Source organism: Anguilla rostrata, chromosome 15 (genome assembly GCF_018555375.3).
Source record: "Anguilla rostrata isolate EN2019 chromosome 15, ASM1855537v3, whole genome shotgun sequence".
NCBI classification, from domain to species: Eukaryota; Metazoa; Chordata; class Actinopteri; order Anguilliformes; family Anguillidae; genus Anguilla; species Anguilla rostrata.
The window spans coordinates 17,446,129-17,463,002 of record NC_057947.1 but is presented as its reverse complement, the minus strand read 5'-3'; the positions used below and the strand labels follow the sequence as shown (position 1 = coordinate 17,463,002).

General features: G+C 44.7%; 1 protein-coding gene across 8 annotated transcripts in view; it reads left to right on the top strand.

Annotated features, from left to right (window-relative positions):
- Nucleotides 1–16,634, top strand: part of LOC135241025 (muscleblind-like protein 2a) — a 54,168-nt gene extending 37,534 nt beyond the window's left edge. The window contains exons 6-10 of one of the 8 annotated variants that reach the window (XM_064311125.1): nucleotides 4,234–4,287; nucleotides 4,934–5,087; nucleotides 7,567–7,602; nucleotides 8,909–9,003; nucleotides 12,822–16,634. In XM_064311125.1, the coding sequence (XP_064167195.1) occupies nucleotides 4,234–4,287; nucleotides 4,934–5,087; nucleotides 7,567–7,602; nucleotides 8,909–9,003; nucleotides 12,822–12,836 (354 nt within the window). In that variant the 3' untranslated portion in view covers nucleotides 12,837–16,634. The remainder of the gene's footprint in view (nucleotides 1–4,233; nucleotides 4,288–4,933; nucleotides 5,088–7,566; nucleotides 7,603–8,908; nucleotides 9,004–12,821) is intronic. The other 7 variants (XM_064311124.1, XM_064311129.1, XM_064311128.1 and 4 more) reach the window with 7 other exon arrangements.
- Nucleotides 16,635–16,874: the final 240 nt, after the last annotated feature.

Sequence of the window (16,874 nt, the reverse complement as noted above, 5' to 3'; positions counted from 1 at the left end):
TTCATAAAATGTGGAGCACTGTTTCATCGTTATTTAGATCTATTATTTGAATTTACATGTGGATACAATATGTCAACCAATGCACATACTCTATAGGTTATACTCAGTATGCTTTGCTAGCCTTGATACACACTAATTCAAATACTAGTGAACTTGCAAGTATTAATGCTCAGTCATGTGAAGACTAGGAAAAGTCAAAAATAGACCACATGACTGTGATGCCTCTGATTGGCCAGGTGAAACACAGACCCCATGACCCTCTTATGGCTTTCCTGATTTTCCAGGTCTAACAATGACCACATGACTGTCATGTCTGTGCTGATTGGCCAGGTCATGACCAGATTCTGTGACCCTGTCATGGCTTTACTGATTGGCCCGGTCCAGTAACGAGCATATGACTGACATGCCTGTCTTGATTCCACGTTTCCTTTTTCATTTTTTGTTTTTGCCTTCCTTCATGTAAAGACATTGGCTTCTTTCTTTCTCTCTCTGTCTCTCTCTCTCGTTCTTTCTTTTCCTTGCTGCAAATCCGGGAAATTCCATCTGCACCATCGATACAAATTAAATCAGAGAGCCCAATAAATCTCAACCCAAACCCAGAGTAGGGCCGTCGGCCATTTCTGGCTTCTTCGCTTGCTGCTGAGATCAGCTTTAGGGATTGTGTGAGCACTTTAGTTATTGTTATCATTTTCTGTTTTGTAATCTGTATTGACTCTGAGGGCCTTAGAGATGGCAGTGCTGTTTTCTGGAATGACCTTTTCACCATGCTAAACGCGACGTAGCGCGTGCATGAGCGCGACTGCAGAACAAGCAGCTCGGTTTTCACCCAGTCATCCTGCAGTGTGCCGCTCTAATGGCTTTGGCTTATTGGCCGGATTCATCACCTGCTCGCTTCAGCAATGCTTGCTCGTCCCTCTCGCTCCCCCGCCCGCCCCCACTCCCCAACTCCATGACCAAGAGAAAGGACACCGCTGGGACAAACCCCAGCATTGTGTCTGGCCTCCGACACGCTGAGAACGGGAATGACAACATCATTAATATGTTTTAAAGATAAGAGACCCGTCACACCGCACAGCTGTAATAATGATCTTAGATGACAGCCATAGCTATCGCTGTGATCACTTCCAGAGGGATTTTTATAAAAGCCAATTCCAACCATAAACTCTGGAGTAACGGCACTGCTTCCTGATCCAGCCCTGGACCACAGCATGCCTTGGTTTTCCTCTGGGCATGGGGGTCAGGAAAAATTAGGAAGTGACCCCCCCCTAAGCTAAATGTCCTGACCTTCTACAACCACCAAGCCCCCATCCTTCAAACATTACTGAAGGGGTCAGAATGTTTGGAAGAGGCTTAACCTTCTCAGCTGCTTTAGGAATTCTTTCTGTGGTCTTATCACATGGTGCATCAACAGTCTTGTTTTGCCAGAAGGCGGTTTGTGGATATTGAGCTGGGACTCGTAGGGACGCTCTGTGAGAGGTCAGTCAGGCCTGGGCTGGTAGGAGGGCATCGCCCGTCTGGGTGTCCGTCCTGTGGCGTGTGCCACACCCTGCGCTCTTGGGCTCTGCTCTGAGACCCTGGCAGGCGGGTCTGGAGACGCTGAACCTTCGCAGTTTCCTGTCTATTCATCCCTGCTTCCTGTTCCTGTTTTACCCACGCGCTGGTGTTGCTGCTTCTCCCGCACCTTTCACCCCCCAGCCTCCTCGCTGTCTTCATTTGAGCACGGTAAACGGCCCTATCTCTTCAGCGCTCCTCCTGAAGGCTTCTCTCGGCACGCTGGCCTTCCCCGCCTCCCGTTTGAGGAGCAGGGCCCCGGCAGCACCACGCCTCGCTCTGGGGGGGAGCGTCACTGCCGTCTTTCCCAAACTCATTTTTCTTTAAAGGCCGTTTTCTTCCTTCGTTTGTTTCTTTTTCTTTGCTTCTTAAATTCGCTCGTTAATTTGCCCTGCGGATGCTTTGTTTCTTTCCCCCTGCATTTTTTTCTATTTTTGTTTGTTTTGTTCATTTTTGTTCGTGACTGATGAAAAGAGAATGCAGCATTATTTGTAGATATGAATGAATGTAATTATAGCCTTCAGACAGCCAAGGATGTGGCTCTTAAAAGGGATAGTTCACTTCCTGGGTTTAAAAAAAAAAGAATTATTTCATGTTTAATGTTTGTTTTCGATTGGCTCAGAAGATTTTGTGTGCAGTGAAGGATAAAATAGATATTTGCTGTAGTTTCTTGTGAATTCGGATGCAGCTGGCCTGTATGTGTTTTTTCAGCATAGCTACCTACTCTTGGCCGAGCTACTTGCAAATTGAAACTGAAGTTACGATTGTATGTCTGTGAATGTCTTTATTTGTTTAAACTAAAACCTGTGGTTGCCCTGCACTAGCCATTACAAATCCAGCAGGTTTGCAGAAACTTCTGTAAATATTTACAACATCCTTCATTGCAGACAAAAACTGGCTAGGTCAGCCGAAATAAAAGTATTTTTAAAAATCCATAAAGTGCACTATCCCTGTAAGCTGCTGCGTAACCCACCAAAACGCATCTCACTGTCAGCCTTACACTCAAGATTTAAATGCTACGCATAATTTCATAACAAGCATCGACTTCCATCACAGATGCTCAGGGAAGGAAGGCTGTGTGAGCCCTCAGATTAGGGAAAGTAAGCCTGTGAATTGAGACACAAACATAAACGAGTGAGTCCAGTCTAAGACCAGCAGGGTCAAACACAGTGGCAAACAGCGCTCCACATTCTGTGCTTACAGTTCCTGCTGGCTGTGTTGTGTTCTGAGAGGGGGTCAGAGGGTCAGAACGCTCTCACTGTCTCCCCCCCTCCCTGAGCAGAACGGCACTCAGCTGATCCCAGTAATGCTGTTTTGAGCTTATACTGCAAACCAGAGGGAAATGAAATCTATCGAATCTGATTACGCACCAATTCAAGCCTCTCTCCCCACAACCCATGACAGAGATGGATGCAGCACAACAAGCGTTTCTTCTGAAAGATGCATGGACACAATGTCTTAGATTTGAGCCATTTAGCAGGCACTCTTATGTGGAGTGACTATACAGGTCAAGCACTGTGTTCAAGGGTGCAACAGCAGTGCAAACCTGGAGCTTCAAACTCAGTTCTCTACCCACTATGCTACACTGCTGCCCCATTTTGGATTTATTGATTATCTGCTTGTTTCTTTCTTCCTGCTTTTGGTGATCTGCTGTTACAAGCCTTTTCACTGCATTAAGACTCCTTTTGGCTCTGTCAGTTCATTTAAAAGGGGGAAAAATAAATATTTTCTCTTCAAATCAGTGCATATTTGTCTGGCATTCTAAAAGCCTAAATGTCAGCTGGACATTTGCGAACCTTGATTAAAATGACATAAAGAAAAGTGATTCATGAAGTTAGAAACTAAGACGTACCTGGCAGTATTCTCTAGGTGCTGTAGCAGGAAGCCATCGCCATGGTGATGCCCAATCGCTGACTGAACTGGCCACTAAAATGCATAAGATGATATATTTTGCCAGCCACATCAGCTGTATTTTGCTGGTGGGCGCATGGCGCTGGCATGGATGCTGAGCTTGGTGCGCTTGGCATGTGGCACGTGCCGTTTGCTCTCAGTGTCTTTCATTAGAAATGCGCTCATCTGTCCGCAGCTGGGCCTCCGCCTGCCTGGCAAAGCCCTTTAATCAGTTAACCGTGTGTCTGTGTGATGTGGGAGGAGTGCTTTAACTGAACTCTCAACTGCCTAAGGGATTCTATAAATGAATATTAAAAACTGCATGTGTATATCCATGTGTGGTACATTATTTATCTGTATATATAATGTACTACATGTGGTGACTTGTGCCTCTGTTTATCAGGTGCATTAAAAGAAATCTGGTGACCTTATGTTTAAATAACACTGGAATCCCAATACACTGTTCCTTATTGTTAATGTGTATTATGAATCTGTGATGTCTTAAGCTTTTAACATGAGGTGTAGTAGATGCTTTTTGCTTCCGTACTAATTCAGAATTTAGCTTTATTCCTTTGAAAGTAAGGTTTTTTGTTTATGTGCATGCCTATTGGTTTTTTCGTATGTGGTATACTGCATTCAGATTATTTTTGTTTTTGTTTTTTTTCCTCTCACCTACCCACAATGCAATGCTGTGCCCCCATGACGCACCTCTGCTTGCTGTTACCTGTATGTTAATACGCTTGAACCCCATTGGCCCACTGCCATCATGTGCTCGCTGCCTGCTATTTAAAGACTCAGTCGACTGCCAAAGCAATGAAGCGACCCCTCGAGACAACTGTAGACCTGGTACTTTGACCTTTCACCTTTTGCTTTGCATGTAGCTTTTTAATGTACTGTAGCAACCCACAGAATTTAATTTGGCTTTTTTGTTTTTTAAAAACCAGTTAACAGTATTTCTATGTGAAACAATTTGCCATCAGTAATCTCAGATTACTATATTAACAAATATATGAAACATTTTTAAAAATAGAATTCTTTGTGTTGCTATATGGAAAATCAGTGTAAAAACAGAGACCTTAGTATCAGTAATGCCTTGTGTTATACGGCATGTGAGAAAAGATGCCATTTTTGCTTTTTTAATAATTTAATCATTAATTACCTAAATGCCTGGCTATATGTGTTGTTTTCTCTAATGTTGTGCAGTCCTTCATCGTCCATGTGATTATTTGAGCATAAAAATGCCATTTGTGAATTTTTACATAATTATTATCAGAAGGCATCTGTAGTATAATGTGTGTGTGTGTGTGTGTATGTCTGTGTGCTTGTGAGTATGTGGGTGATTTTGGGTGCTTGTGTGTGTGTGTGTACATGTGTGTTGTGTGTGTGTGCGTGCGTGAGTGTGTGTGTGTGCGTGCATGTGTGTGCATGTGTGTGTGCATGTGTGTGTGTGTGTGTTGGGTAATTACACTGATGTTCTCTGTGGGTTGTGCAGGCGTTCCCCCACGCTATGCTGCAGCCTCTACCAAAGAGAGCGGCGCTGGAGAAGAGTAACGGCACCAGCGCTCTCTTCAGCCCCAGCATGCTGCACTACCAGCAGGCCCTCGCCAACACACCCCTGCAGCAGCCTGCTGCCTTCTTCCCCACCGGTACTACTGCGCACGCGTCTGTGTGCACGTGCACATAGACTTACACTGACACATACATGCACATGCACATACACGCACTCATATACACACGTACACACACAACACACACACAACACACACACACATACACACGCACACACACACACAACACACACGTACACACACACATACACACACACACATACACACGCACACGCACACACAACACACACACAACACACACGTACATACACACGCACACACAACACACAACACACACGTACACACACACAACACACACACACATACACACGCACACACGCACACACACACACACAACACACATGTACACACACAACACACGTACACACACACGCACACACACACACACACACACACACACACACACACACACGCACACACGTACACACACACACACACACACACACAATGAACACACACGTGCATGCCAGACACTCACACACCTTACAAAAAAGTGCCTGCTGCACACACACACACACACACACCTGTGAGGTTCCCACACTAACCTCAGATTTAGAAAAAATAAAATCAACAGCTCAAAGTCTCTTGAAAATAACTAATCTGTCAGAGGGGCTTTAAAGTTGGATTATATTGTCTAAAGTTTTTTGAAATAGACTCAAAAAGCTTCAGTTCTACTTTTTAATTCAAGTTTCACACTTCTGGATTCAGAATGAAACTCTTCTCAGGAAGGCTGGGCTGTGGATTGGGGCCTAAAGAGCCAGATGCTGGGACGGCATTTATTAGCCGATATTGAGGCATATTTTCATCGCGGCTTCATTATGCAGCCCATATGATATGGCCTGCTGTGCAGTTTTAATGGCTGCTGGTGTTTGGGGGAAACAGGACCTTAAAAACCCTTGAGTCAGTGGCAGAGGTGTGTGTGGGAACCCTGCTCCCGTGCCACACAGCTGATGCGCTCCAATCCGATCGCGACTCCTAAAGTCCACCCTGCCACGTGCTGTGCTGATTGGTCCTGGGTGCGTCTCCCGTGGTTACACTTATGGAACCTCAGTCACCCATTGGCAGAGAAACTTTGACCGCTGAGCCAATCAGAAAGCAGGAGGATGTGACTTGAGGATGTTTTGTGGACAGTGAACACCGTGGCAGACAGGGAGCAGGTGGCTTTCTCCACTCATTATCCGGGTAGCGAGGGGAAGCGAGCGGGAGCTGCTCTAAGAGTCAGCCCAGGCGAACATTCGCGCGGCTCACGCATAAACAAACACCAGCAGATGGCTGTTGTGAGCGCTGGAAATGATAGCCTTCCATAATAATCAGAGCTGTTTTAATTATGCCGTTAGACTCATTTTGGAGGAGTTTGAAAAGCGGTGGTTTGATTTACCGGCCCGGCTGTGGCCACTGTGGAGTGTGAAGTGCAGTCAGGTCATTTACTGTGAGAGGAAAGCAGGCGTAAAACCCCGCACACCCTGTGGCCGTCCCAGGGCTGGAGCAAATAGCACTGATGCAGACTAATGGTTTGTGGAAATCCTTTGCAAACAATCCTTAAAACCTGCTTTAAAGTCTGTGTTTGCTGATGAACCTCTGAAGCGACTCCTGAATTAGAGATGAATCCATTGTATGACGCATAAGAGAACGTGCTGCTTTCATAGAATGAGAGACCTGACTGAGGGTTAACAGAAAGGTGTGCCGTTAAAAATGTATAATTTTTCCTGTCCAGAAAATGTCTGCACTGTACAGTACACTGCTCACTGTAACATGTAACCCTTCTCCACCTCATTTCCTTGCTGAAGGAATCTAATTGGCTGTAGCAGTAACTGAATTTGGTGGGGCTGGAGGGAGTTGGGTCCCCAGCGCATTGTGTGTGTTGATGTAATGCCTTATTCCTCCGTCGCTGAGCGTTTCCTTTCCAGTCTGACTGACGTCTGTTTGCCAGCCCCAGTAATCTCATTTCCTGTGACGGCCTGTCCTCTCCTCTCTCCTGCCTCTAACCGTGTTAGGCCGCTTGGTCCGGTCGCCCACCTCACCCTCCCGACCCCACACGCGCTGATCAGGCTCTTCTGTACGGCTGCATGCCCTCCCCCTCCCCCCCCCCCCCCCCAACACACACCCCATTCAAGTCCAGCTTTCTCTCCTCTTCCCCTTTGTTCAGTATGGGACATTTGTAGTTTGTGTGAATGCCCCCATCCTCCATACGCTCCATTGTTATGTATCAGAATTACGGTTTGTTTCTGTCCAATGTTGGCTCTGAAATGTCTGTTAACCTAGCTGTATCTAGCCACCCCCCCACCCCCACCAATAAAAAAATAAAATAAAAAAACAGCGTTTTTTGTCAGTAAAGACTACAGACTACAAATGGAGGGCCAGTGGTGGTGATTAGGTGGTGTGTCTGTGGGGCATGCTGAAATCTATCTCCAGCTAACCTGTTTTTCTCTCCCTCTCCCCTCCCCCTCTCCCCTCCCCTGTATTAACCTCTCTTCACTCTGCGCTGCATGGCTCACAGGCTCGGTCTTGTGCATGACTCCTGCTACCAGCATTGGTAGGTTCCTCCGTTAACCTTCTTCCCCGGTACGGCCTGCTAACGGGCTAACGGGCTAGCCGCATTTCCACAGCTGGCGCTAATGCCAGGGCTCCCTGCTTTCCAACAGACGGGGGCTTCTGTCCGTCTCCTCTGTGCTTCAAGCCCTCTTTTTTGGTCCCTATCAGTCTTATTGGTCCTCACAGGGCCAGCGGGGTAAGGGGCGTGGTCACGGTACGCAGTCATCAAGCTCGACTTGAACACTGAGAGGGTGTCGCATAAGCGGGATTCAGAGGGGCGCTGGCACCTCCAAGGCCCAGCAGTGGAGGAGCAAGTTGAACAGCAGTGTGTTAGTTTGAGCCTTGTGCTGGACCTGACTCTTCTGGCTGTGGAAATGCGGCTTGTGACTCAAACTCTTACGGGTGACTTCACAGGGTCAGGCTGTCTGTGCTTCTCTGTGTCGTTGCCTGTACCCGTATCTCACCTGCAAGAGCACGTGCAGTTTTCATGATCCTCAGGTTCAACTCAAGGAGTTCTCCTCATTTATATTTATTTTTATTTTCTATTAATGGCTCTATGAAAAACTGTATAGTATTGTGTGTGATTACCCTTGTACTTCTTGTGTATTAACAGTTTTGTTATGGTTATTATTTCATTTTATTTAATGCCCCCACCCCAACCCCCACCTCTCCAACAGTTCCATTCAGTCAGATGTATGGTGTAGCAAACAGGTTTCTTGACAGCAGGGTGATATAGTAATAATACTGGTGAGTTGTTTAAGAGTGGGTAAGCTGCCTTTTTTGTGCTTTGTGGATTAGGAAATTTCATCAGGGTTTCCCAGGGAAGCGTTTATTTCAAAATGAAGTATATAGAATATATGCATTTGTGTGTAAATGTAATGACATCTGTAATGACAGAACATCTTGTGTATTACACACAGGCAGTAATTGTACACTGCTGGTTTAAATAGAATTTGCGAACCTGTCTTATTATTATCCAGTTGACTCAAAGTGATAATTTTTTTTGTTCCAAATATCAGACTTCTCTGGGAATCACTGATTATGCAGCAAAAATTTCCTCGACTGTGATTGTAATCGGCTTTCTTCCTCTTTTTTTGTTTTGTTTTTTTTTTCTTTCTCCCTGGCTTCCTCGCTTTGCATTGTGGTTGCATGCCATCTGCTGGTACAACCTAACGATGGCCTGCCCCCGCTCTCTATAATACTTCACCATGGCGCAAAAAAAACAAAAACAACAACCCTATCACCATGGTTACCATAATGCTCCACCCACCTGCTCATTGCTTCCATGGTTTCCCTTCCCGATAAAGTCCCCATGATGTACAGTGCTACGCCTGCTACTGTCTCTGCAGCTACAACTCCTGCCACAAGTGTCCCCTACGCAGCAACAGCACCAGCCAATCAGGTTTGCTCCTTTTAAAGCTGTCTCTCATGAATCCCTGAGCTCTAAATAAGCACTTAGCCAGCAAAAAAAAATTACCAATTTTCATTATGTTTATTTCATTGTATCAAAATTATATTATTTGCGGTGCTATTAAAACATTATTATCTGAGAAGAAATGGTGTTATGCATATTGTAGTGGTGGACCTATGCTGAGTCATGCCCACGTATAGGTCATTTAAAAAAGAAAAAAATTTAAATGAATAAAAATCTTATTTAGAGCTCTGACATTTGCAGAATAGTAGTTGTGTTGTGTTGCATTATTTCCTTATTTGTTTGCATGTTTGTGTAGTTTTTTTTTTTTTTAACTTTTATTTTAATGTCAAGTGTCCCTGTCCCTGTCCCTGTCACTGTCTGTGTAGTTTTTGTAAAGAAGCTAAAGCAGCAGCTTTCTCAGGCTCCCTTCCTGCTGCAGGGGGGAGGCTTTCTCTCGCTGTCCGTGCAAACGATGTGAGCTCATCTCTGTGTGCTGGGAGAGACGGGAAAGACCCTCTGCTGGAAAAGAGCTCAAAATGGCCGCCCAGCTTCCTGTTCCCAAATCAGATCTGTCCTTACCCTTATCCTTGCTACATCAGCACACATGGGTGGGGGGTGGGTGGGGGGGGGCAGGTCATGTGACGCCCTGCACGTGCCCAGGGTGATAGAATGGCTGTGCATCGCTGCCACGAGCTGCAAATGAATAGTGCAGTTACTAACCTCAGCTGGGCTCTGATCTGTCTTTTTAAAGCTGTGCAGCGTACAATCACTTGAGAAAACAGTGTAGTGGCTCAGATTATAGTGCTGCCTGCAGGGTGCTGCTTAATTATAGCATCACACAGAGACGCAGGGTTTCACACTGTGTCTGTCACGAGTGCCTTTCCTCAATGAGCCACTGGGGGGCGCTGTGGAGCGCTTTGTAAGGCTCCCCATGTGTTTTACTAGCGTCTGAGCAGGGAGTCCGCTCGAGCTTCGGCGTTGAGTCATAATGTCTAAGCAGGCTCTGGAGCATTGCATTGCTATTTACACCCGTGCACACATGCTGAGGATCATTTCCTCTGTACAAACGAGCGCACGCCATCTGTTGCCAAACCGATGGAACTTCGTATTGGAATCAATCGCAGCCTTGAACATAGTTTTTTTGTTGGATGTGGAGTCAAATCTTTTATCTATGCCGCTAATAGCTTGTTAGCTTCCTGCTAATTGCGTCTGCCTGGAAGGTTCCGGTAACGTTGCGGCGCGCACAGTAATGAGGCGGCAGGGCGTGGCGGCTGGGGAGGCGACCATCCTGGGACGGCCACTAAAGCGCCGCACCCATATCAAGCCCATGTGGTCACCGCATTACCATAGGGATCACAGAGTCCTCTTTAACAGTTAATCAGGGCTAACATTTCATCTCTCTCATTCTCTCTAGATTGCCCTCTTGGTTATGTACTCACTCTATCTGTGTCTCTGTCCTCCAATTCAAGCTTAATTTTAATTTTTATATTCTGTGCCATTCAATTGGTTAGAGCCTGTGAGGGGGTATGTGATATTGCCCTTGTTAGCCTGTGAGGGGGTGTATGATATTGCCCTGGTTAGAGCCTGTGAGGGGGTGTATGATATTACTCCAGTCAGCAGGGTACTGGTACAGGCCCTGCTAGTTATTGCAGTCAGACGGGTCTCACCTCAGGCATCTATGACTGGTGTAGGCTGTGGTCACAGATACTGGTTGGGAGTTTTCGTGGGTGTGTGTAGGAGTGGCGGAAAATTGGGTTAGCATGCGGCACTGTTTCAGCGTATCCCTCTGAGCGATGGGCTTTATCCCCTGGGTTGTGTGGCCTCGTTACATCAACGTTGTGACGCGCGTTTCTTTTTGGAACATGATGCACCGCTCCTGTGGAATTCTGCGGAAGCACGGCCAGATTCCCAAGAGTCCCTCACGATGAGGAGGAATTCTGGGCCTGCAGGAATCAGAAGGAGTGGGAAAACAGATGTTGGGAGCATGAAGGCTGTTTCCCACTGTTGGCATCGAAGGGATGCAACATGGGGGATTTTATGGGGGGTCGTCCCTGGCAACCCTAACACCTGCAGGATGTGGACAGGTTATCAGAAAAGACCTTTTTAAGGAAATAACATACGTACCCTGATTATAGTTATGACACTATATCGCTAATAAATACAGCAGTAATTGTCCTCTGGTTTGAGTAGAGTATACTGTAAAGCCGTAGGTAATGAAAGACATTTAAAAATGAAAGCACTTTATTTTGCCCTGCTTATCTCTCTGTAGTGTGACTATAAGAGGTGTGCACGGGCTGCATACAGATGGACCAGGACTTTGAACTGTGTGTTCAGGGTTTACTTTGAAGGACAAGTCCTGTCATTCAGAGAACTGAAACTACGCTTCTGTAAGGACAGAGATGAGAGGGCTCTCTCCACTTGAAACATTCATGTATTTTTATGTAAATAGAAGTATAGGCTACATTTTATGCACGTTCATTCTGAACTAGAAGAGGGAGGTTGGTTCTTTGGGAGCAGACCTCTGTCTGATGTGTTTCTAGAGCTCCCCCACTGGGAAGCAGTGGAATTGCACCTGTTTACCCTTTGATATTACTGTAGCAACAGATTACTGTAGCAGTAGATTAGTGTAGCAACAGATTACTGTAGCAGTATATTACTGTAGCAATAGACTACTGTAGCAGCAGATATTACTGTAGCAGTATATTACTGTAGCAACAGATTACTGTAGCAGTATATTACTGTAGCAACAGATTACTGTAGCATCAGATATTACTGTAGCAGTATATTACTGTAGCAGCAGATATTACTGTAGCAACAGATTACTGTAGCAGCAGATTACTGTAGCAACAGATTACTGTAGCAGCAGATATTACTGTAGAAGCAGATTACTGGCGTGAGTTACCTGAGAGCAGACAGGTGTGTGTGAGTTGCGCTTCCCTCTCTGTACTGTGTCTCATTGTGCTCTCCTGTTTCTGCTGGCTGCTTATGGCCTAATGCTCTGCCTCTATCTATGTGAGCACATCTGTGCTCTGCTGTGTCAATGCCCCTTTCAGCCTTGAGGCAGCTCTGACTGAGGACACACAGATATGCACACACACACACACACACACATACATACGCACACACACACACACACACACACGAACACATGCATGCACGCACACACGCACACACACGCGCGCACACGTGCACACACACACACACATACATACATACACACACACACACACTCACACACATACATACGCACACACGAACACATGCGTGCACGCATGCACACACACACATGTGCACACATACACGCACACACACACACGCACACACGCCTCGCAGAAGCCTGCTTCCCTGAGGAAAGGAGTCCTGGAGCTGCTTGAGTTTGCATTATGCTGCCATTTTACTCCCTGCCTTTATTTCATTTCCTGTGTTGTCACTTCCTTTTAGCAAAAGGATGGGGCAAACACCGACAGAGCAAAATAAGCGATTTCATTCTTCCCTTTCAAACCACCCCCTCCTAAGCAATTATTTTTTTTTTGGTTTTCCATTTATCTTGATTTTTTCAAGTACAGGTTTTTGTTGAGTTTTCTGCCAAAAAGTTACACTTTTTGGACACAGACTGTACCCCAAACACACAAGGTAATGATGATAAAGATGTGGGCGGAGTTGCTCATGGCAACCCCTGGGTTTCTGCATCACATCGCTGACGGTTGGTAAGCGTTAGCTTCCGGGGCCACCTTAGATTCGGTGTGCGATGTCAGAATTGCGATGCCAACTAACTGGTCTCTCCCGGTGTCTGCTTCCTGACACAGATCATCCTAAAGTAACCAACAGCACAGGGACCAACAGCGCGTGTCAAGATGCTGCACTACGGAACCCGAAACGGCCCTTCTGTAAATACTACCTGTCCCCTTCCCTAGAGCTACAACAACCTGCATGCTAATAGTTTATCACCTGAGGATGACTCATTAACTATAACACTGAGTGCTGGTGTAATATATACAAAATCTGTACATGTATTGCTAGGAAAATACTGACATGTAATTTAACACTATCAAAACAAGCAAGTAGATACGTACACTCTATAGGTGAAGGTGGAGATGTCATTTTTTTATGATTGTTTACCGATGTTCTCTTAGCGTGGGTTATTCTCATTCTGTGTTTCCTGTTTTAAGACTCTGCACAAAGCTCACCGTATGGGGGGGAAAACCTCATTTGCACTGTCAGGAAAAGAGAAATGATGATAATGATGGTGCTTGGTGTTAAGCGCTTGATTTAAGTTTTTAGTTTTAAGAGGGGGGTCAATGAGAAGTTTTCACAGCACTTGGATTGTGAATCAGGCCAAATTGCTTGATTTTTATTTCTTAGGACAAAAATAAATATATATACATACATGAATGTCATAACCGATAACGCTGGGATGTGGTGGGTGTGTTGGCTATACTATGGTTTCACCCGTACCCCCCTAAAGATGGTACGACCCGACTCAGTGGGCGGGCCGTCTCATGCGCACATCCACTCTGCTTGTCATCTGTCTGCCAAATAAGACAATTACAATAGAGGAAACCTTTTAAAATGGCCAAAGGGGTTTGAAATGAGGGTTGCACATATAATGGTATGTTTCATAAGCTGTGCCACAGTAGGAGACATCCTCTGGAGCGGAGGTGGGCCTCTCCCAGTGCTGGCCATCAGGGGGCGCCCTGGTTCCTTCAGAGCCGTGCCAAGGGTTTAGCAGAGCTGATGCGCAGGAAAGAGACAGCCAGCCGCACCGGTCGGGTCCCATGTCTGCAGGCAGACGGGACAGGAAACACTGGTGAAAGGCATGCTGGGATACCGACGGACCAGTGCAAAGGGGGGGTGGGTCGTGTTCATGGTGTAGCTCTCTGGGGTGTGTGATGGAGAGGGAGAAGAGTCCAGCCTCGTTAAAAGTGCATTAGACGATTCTCGTCAAACGGGACCGACTCACGGCAACTGCTGCTCCCCCTCCTCCGTAATCCTGTCTGTCTTTATTTGAGAAACTGTAGAAGTGCCTGAAAATACACTTTTTCACAAGCGGCTTGAGTAGGCAACTGAAGAGATATAAAAGTTTTAAACAAGTCTCCCACCACCTCCGCTTTCAGCTAAACTTAAAGGGAGAGGGGAAAAGTGTCCACTCAGCTGGAAAGGTAAACTTTCACAGTGCTGCGATGCACTTAATGCCGGACCTGTGGATTATAGAGCGCCAACAAAACAGCACTACTCCCAACTTTCCATATTAAAACGAATCAACACAGCTCGGTCAGAATGTTCCATAAATTTCAGCAGTCTTTTTAAACAGTTAAGTTTGGATATAGTTTACATTGGAAAGTGGGTGATACTGAGTGAGAACTTGGGGGGGAATGTGACATGTTCGTTGTGCATTTTCCTCTCATCTTAATATTTGAATTTAGTGTCGTGCATTGTGTTTGAAAGGAGTCTCAAGTTGTTTTTCTAAGATGGCCATTAAGATGTTTCAGCTGAGCACCGCTGTAGCCAGTCAGACTTCTGTCATTGGGAGTGATGTGCTCTTACACGTACTCACATGTGTGTAACTAATTCACCATAACATTACTTAATATGTTTTGTAAAATATTTGAAAGTTTGTTTTCATTTGGAATTGCGTTCAGTGGTGTTTGAGACTAATCATTACTTACTGCTTTCATTTTCCCTTCCTGGTTTTTTGTACGTGTGTGTATGCGTTGAAAACTTAATCAGAATCATGATGTATTTTCATGGTGCTTGATTAATACTGACAATCCACAGTGACACTTCCTTTGTTCAGCATGAATAAAGCACTGTTCTTACTATTTTCTTTTCTTTTTTTACACAGAAGTTATAGTTTTAATGTAATTTTTGATTTGCAAGGTGATTGAATATATTTTATTGTCATGATTTAACTTTTTTTGTTTAAATATTAGTAATAGAACAATGTTGTAACCTATTGTATTTTCAAATGAATGTAATTTATTAAGCTTTGCTTTGACCTGATGGAGGTTCATCAAAAGGCCAGACATGGCAGGTCGGCCAATGAGAACCTAGGGGTGGCAAGGGGGCGGCAAACTGGGAACTGTTCCACCAATGGCAAGCTCCCAGATCTCTTTGTCAACTGTGTTGTCATCGACACAGGAGAAGGCATTGCAGTATGAGCAAGTCTTTAGAATTGCTTATATTATTAAAAAGGTTTATTGTATAGGTAACATTTTACCAAAAAAAAAAAAGACATTTACTTTTCTCTGTAGTATGGTAATGTTTCATAACAATAATAAGTTGTTGCTGTGGCAACCTAAAGTTGCAATGACTAAAGTTATGTATTTTTGTAAATGATGTTAATTGTTAAGTTGATTTTTTTTTTCTTTTTCTAGAATACTGTATCACTCTAGATTGTAAAACAGATATTGGAACATTTCCTATTTTATGTCAAAATATATAGTTAATATGTCTGCAGCATTTAAGCATCTTTGTATCAGTGTACACCTGTGTTGAAGAAATCATAGGGAGGAGCTACCTATTGTTTTAGTATGAAAATACAAAGTTAAGAAAATTGTTCCAGCAAGAACAGAGCCCTTCAGTACAGACGTGAGCTCATTCAGCAAAGTGAACTGACAAAAGGAGCTTTGGGTTTCATCTAGACCAGTGGAAACTTCTGGAAGTTCTGAAAGTAGCGTGTGATGGGTGAGTAGCAGAGTTTAGGATTGCACTTTGTTTCCACAAGTGTATAATTCTTTTATTTCTAAGAAATGTGTATTGTGTTAGGGTTAGGCAAAGTTGACATCAGCGTTCAGACTCGTTGCTCACTGAACTGAGCCTGTTGGAGAATTTATGTTCATTGGAGTGGACATCTTGCACAAGAAGTTTTCACAGCAAACTGGGTGCACATTTCAAAAAAGTTCTGCAATATGTATCCAATGTGTCTAGTGCAAATGAGCAAAGAGACACAGTAACACAGAAAACAAAATTCATTTTATCCTCAGCTGCAGTTTTTAGTACACAGGTTTTTGGTTTGTCCTTGTTTTAAATCGAATGAATCTACAGTCCGAATGTGTTGCCAATTGCCTGATGCGTGTTGTGCATCTGATTTGATGGTAAAGGGGGTGAATCCTCTCTTTCTAAGCAGACCAGGGTTATAGGAAACTTTGCCTTACCTTTTAGTGTGCGTTGTTTTCCAGGTTGTGTGATTTCTGGGCTCTTTTAAATACGGCCGGTTGCAGTTGGTCTGCTGAAATAATGTTTCCATCTCCTTTTCTTTCTTTATTTGCCAAGTTTGTCACTACTGCCGTTTTCATTGCGAGGCCAATATGGCAAGTAGTGCAGTGCATGATGGGTAGGCTGTGGTCTGTGTGCACCACACCGAACAGCCCCGTGCATACTGTAACTGCTGCTGGTGTACCACCTGAATCCATCTCTGTTGCGGTAGTCCATCTACATTGGGGATCATAAAAAGAAGAAAGAAGCCCTTGTTGGATTTTTATTAGTTTTTATGTATCCATTTAAAATGTTTTATTTGTGCATATATAATGTGCTATCTTACGTTCTGTAGTCAGTTGTTTTGGTTCCTGAAAAATGGTGTAAAACCTATTGAGACAAAACAAATAAAATGATAATAAACAGAGGGACTGCGACATCATTATTTTTGTGAACCTAACTGACCAGTGGAGTTTCAAACCTACTCGTTTCAAGCTGGGGTTTGGGTTGAGGACTGTTTTTCCATAACCTTTCTGTCTCTGGTTCTTCTCACTGTCTCAAACCTGCCTCATTCCCAACAACCAGTTCACAGGTGGTGTATTTAACTGAAGCAACTTGTTCCCAGACCGGTTTTGCATCCCACAGTCGGGAACTGAAGCCTGGCT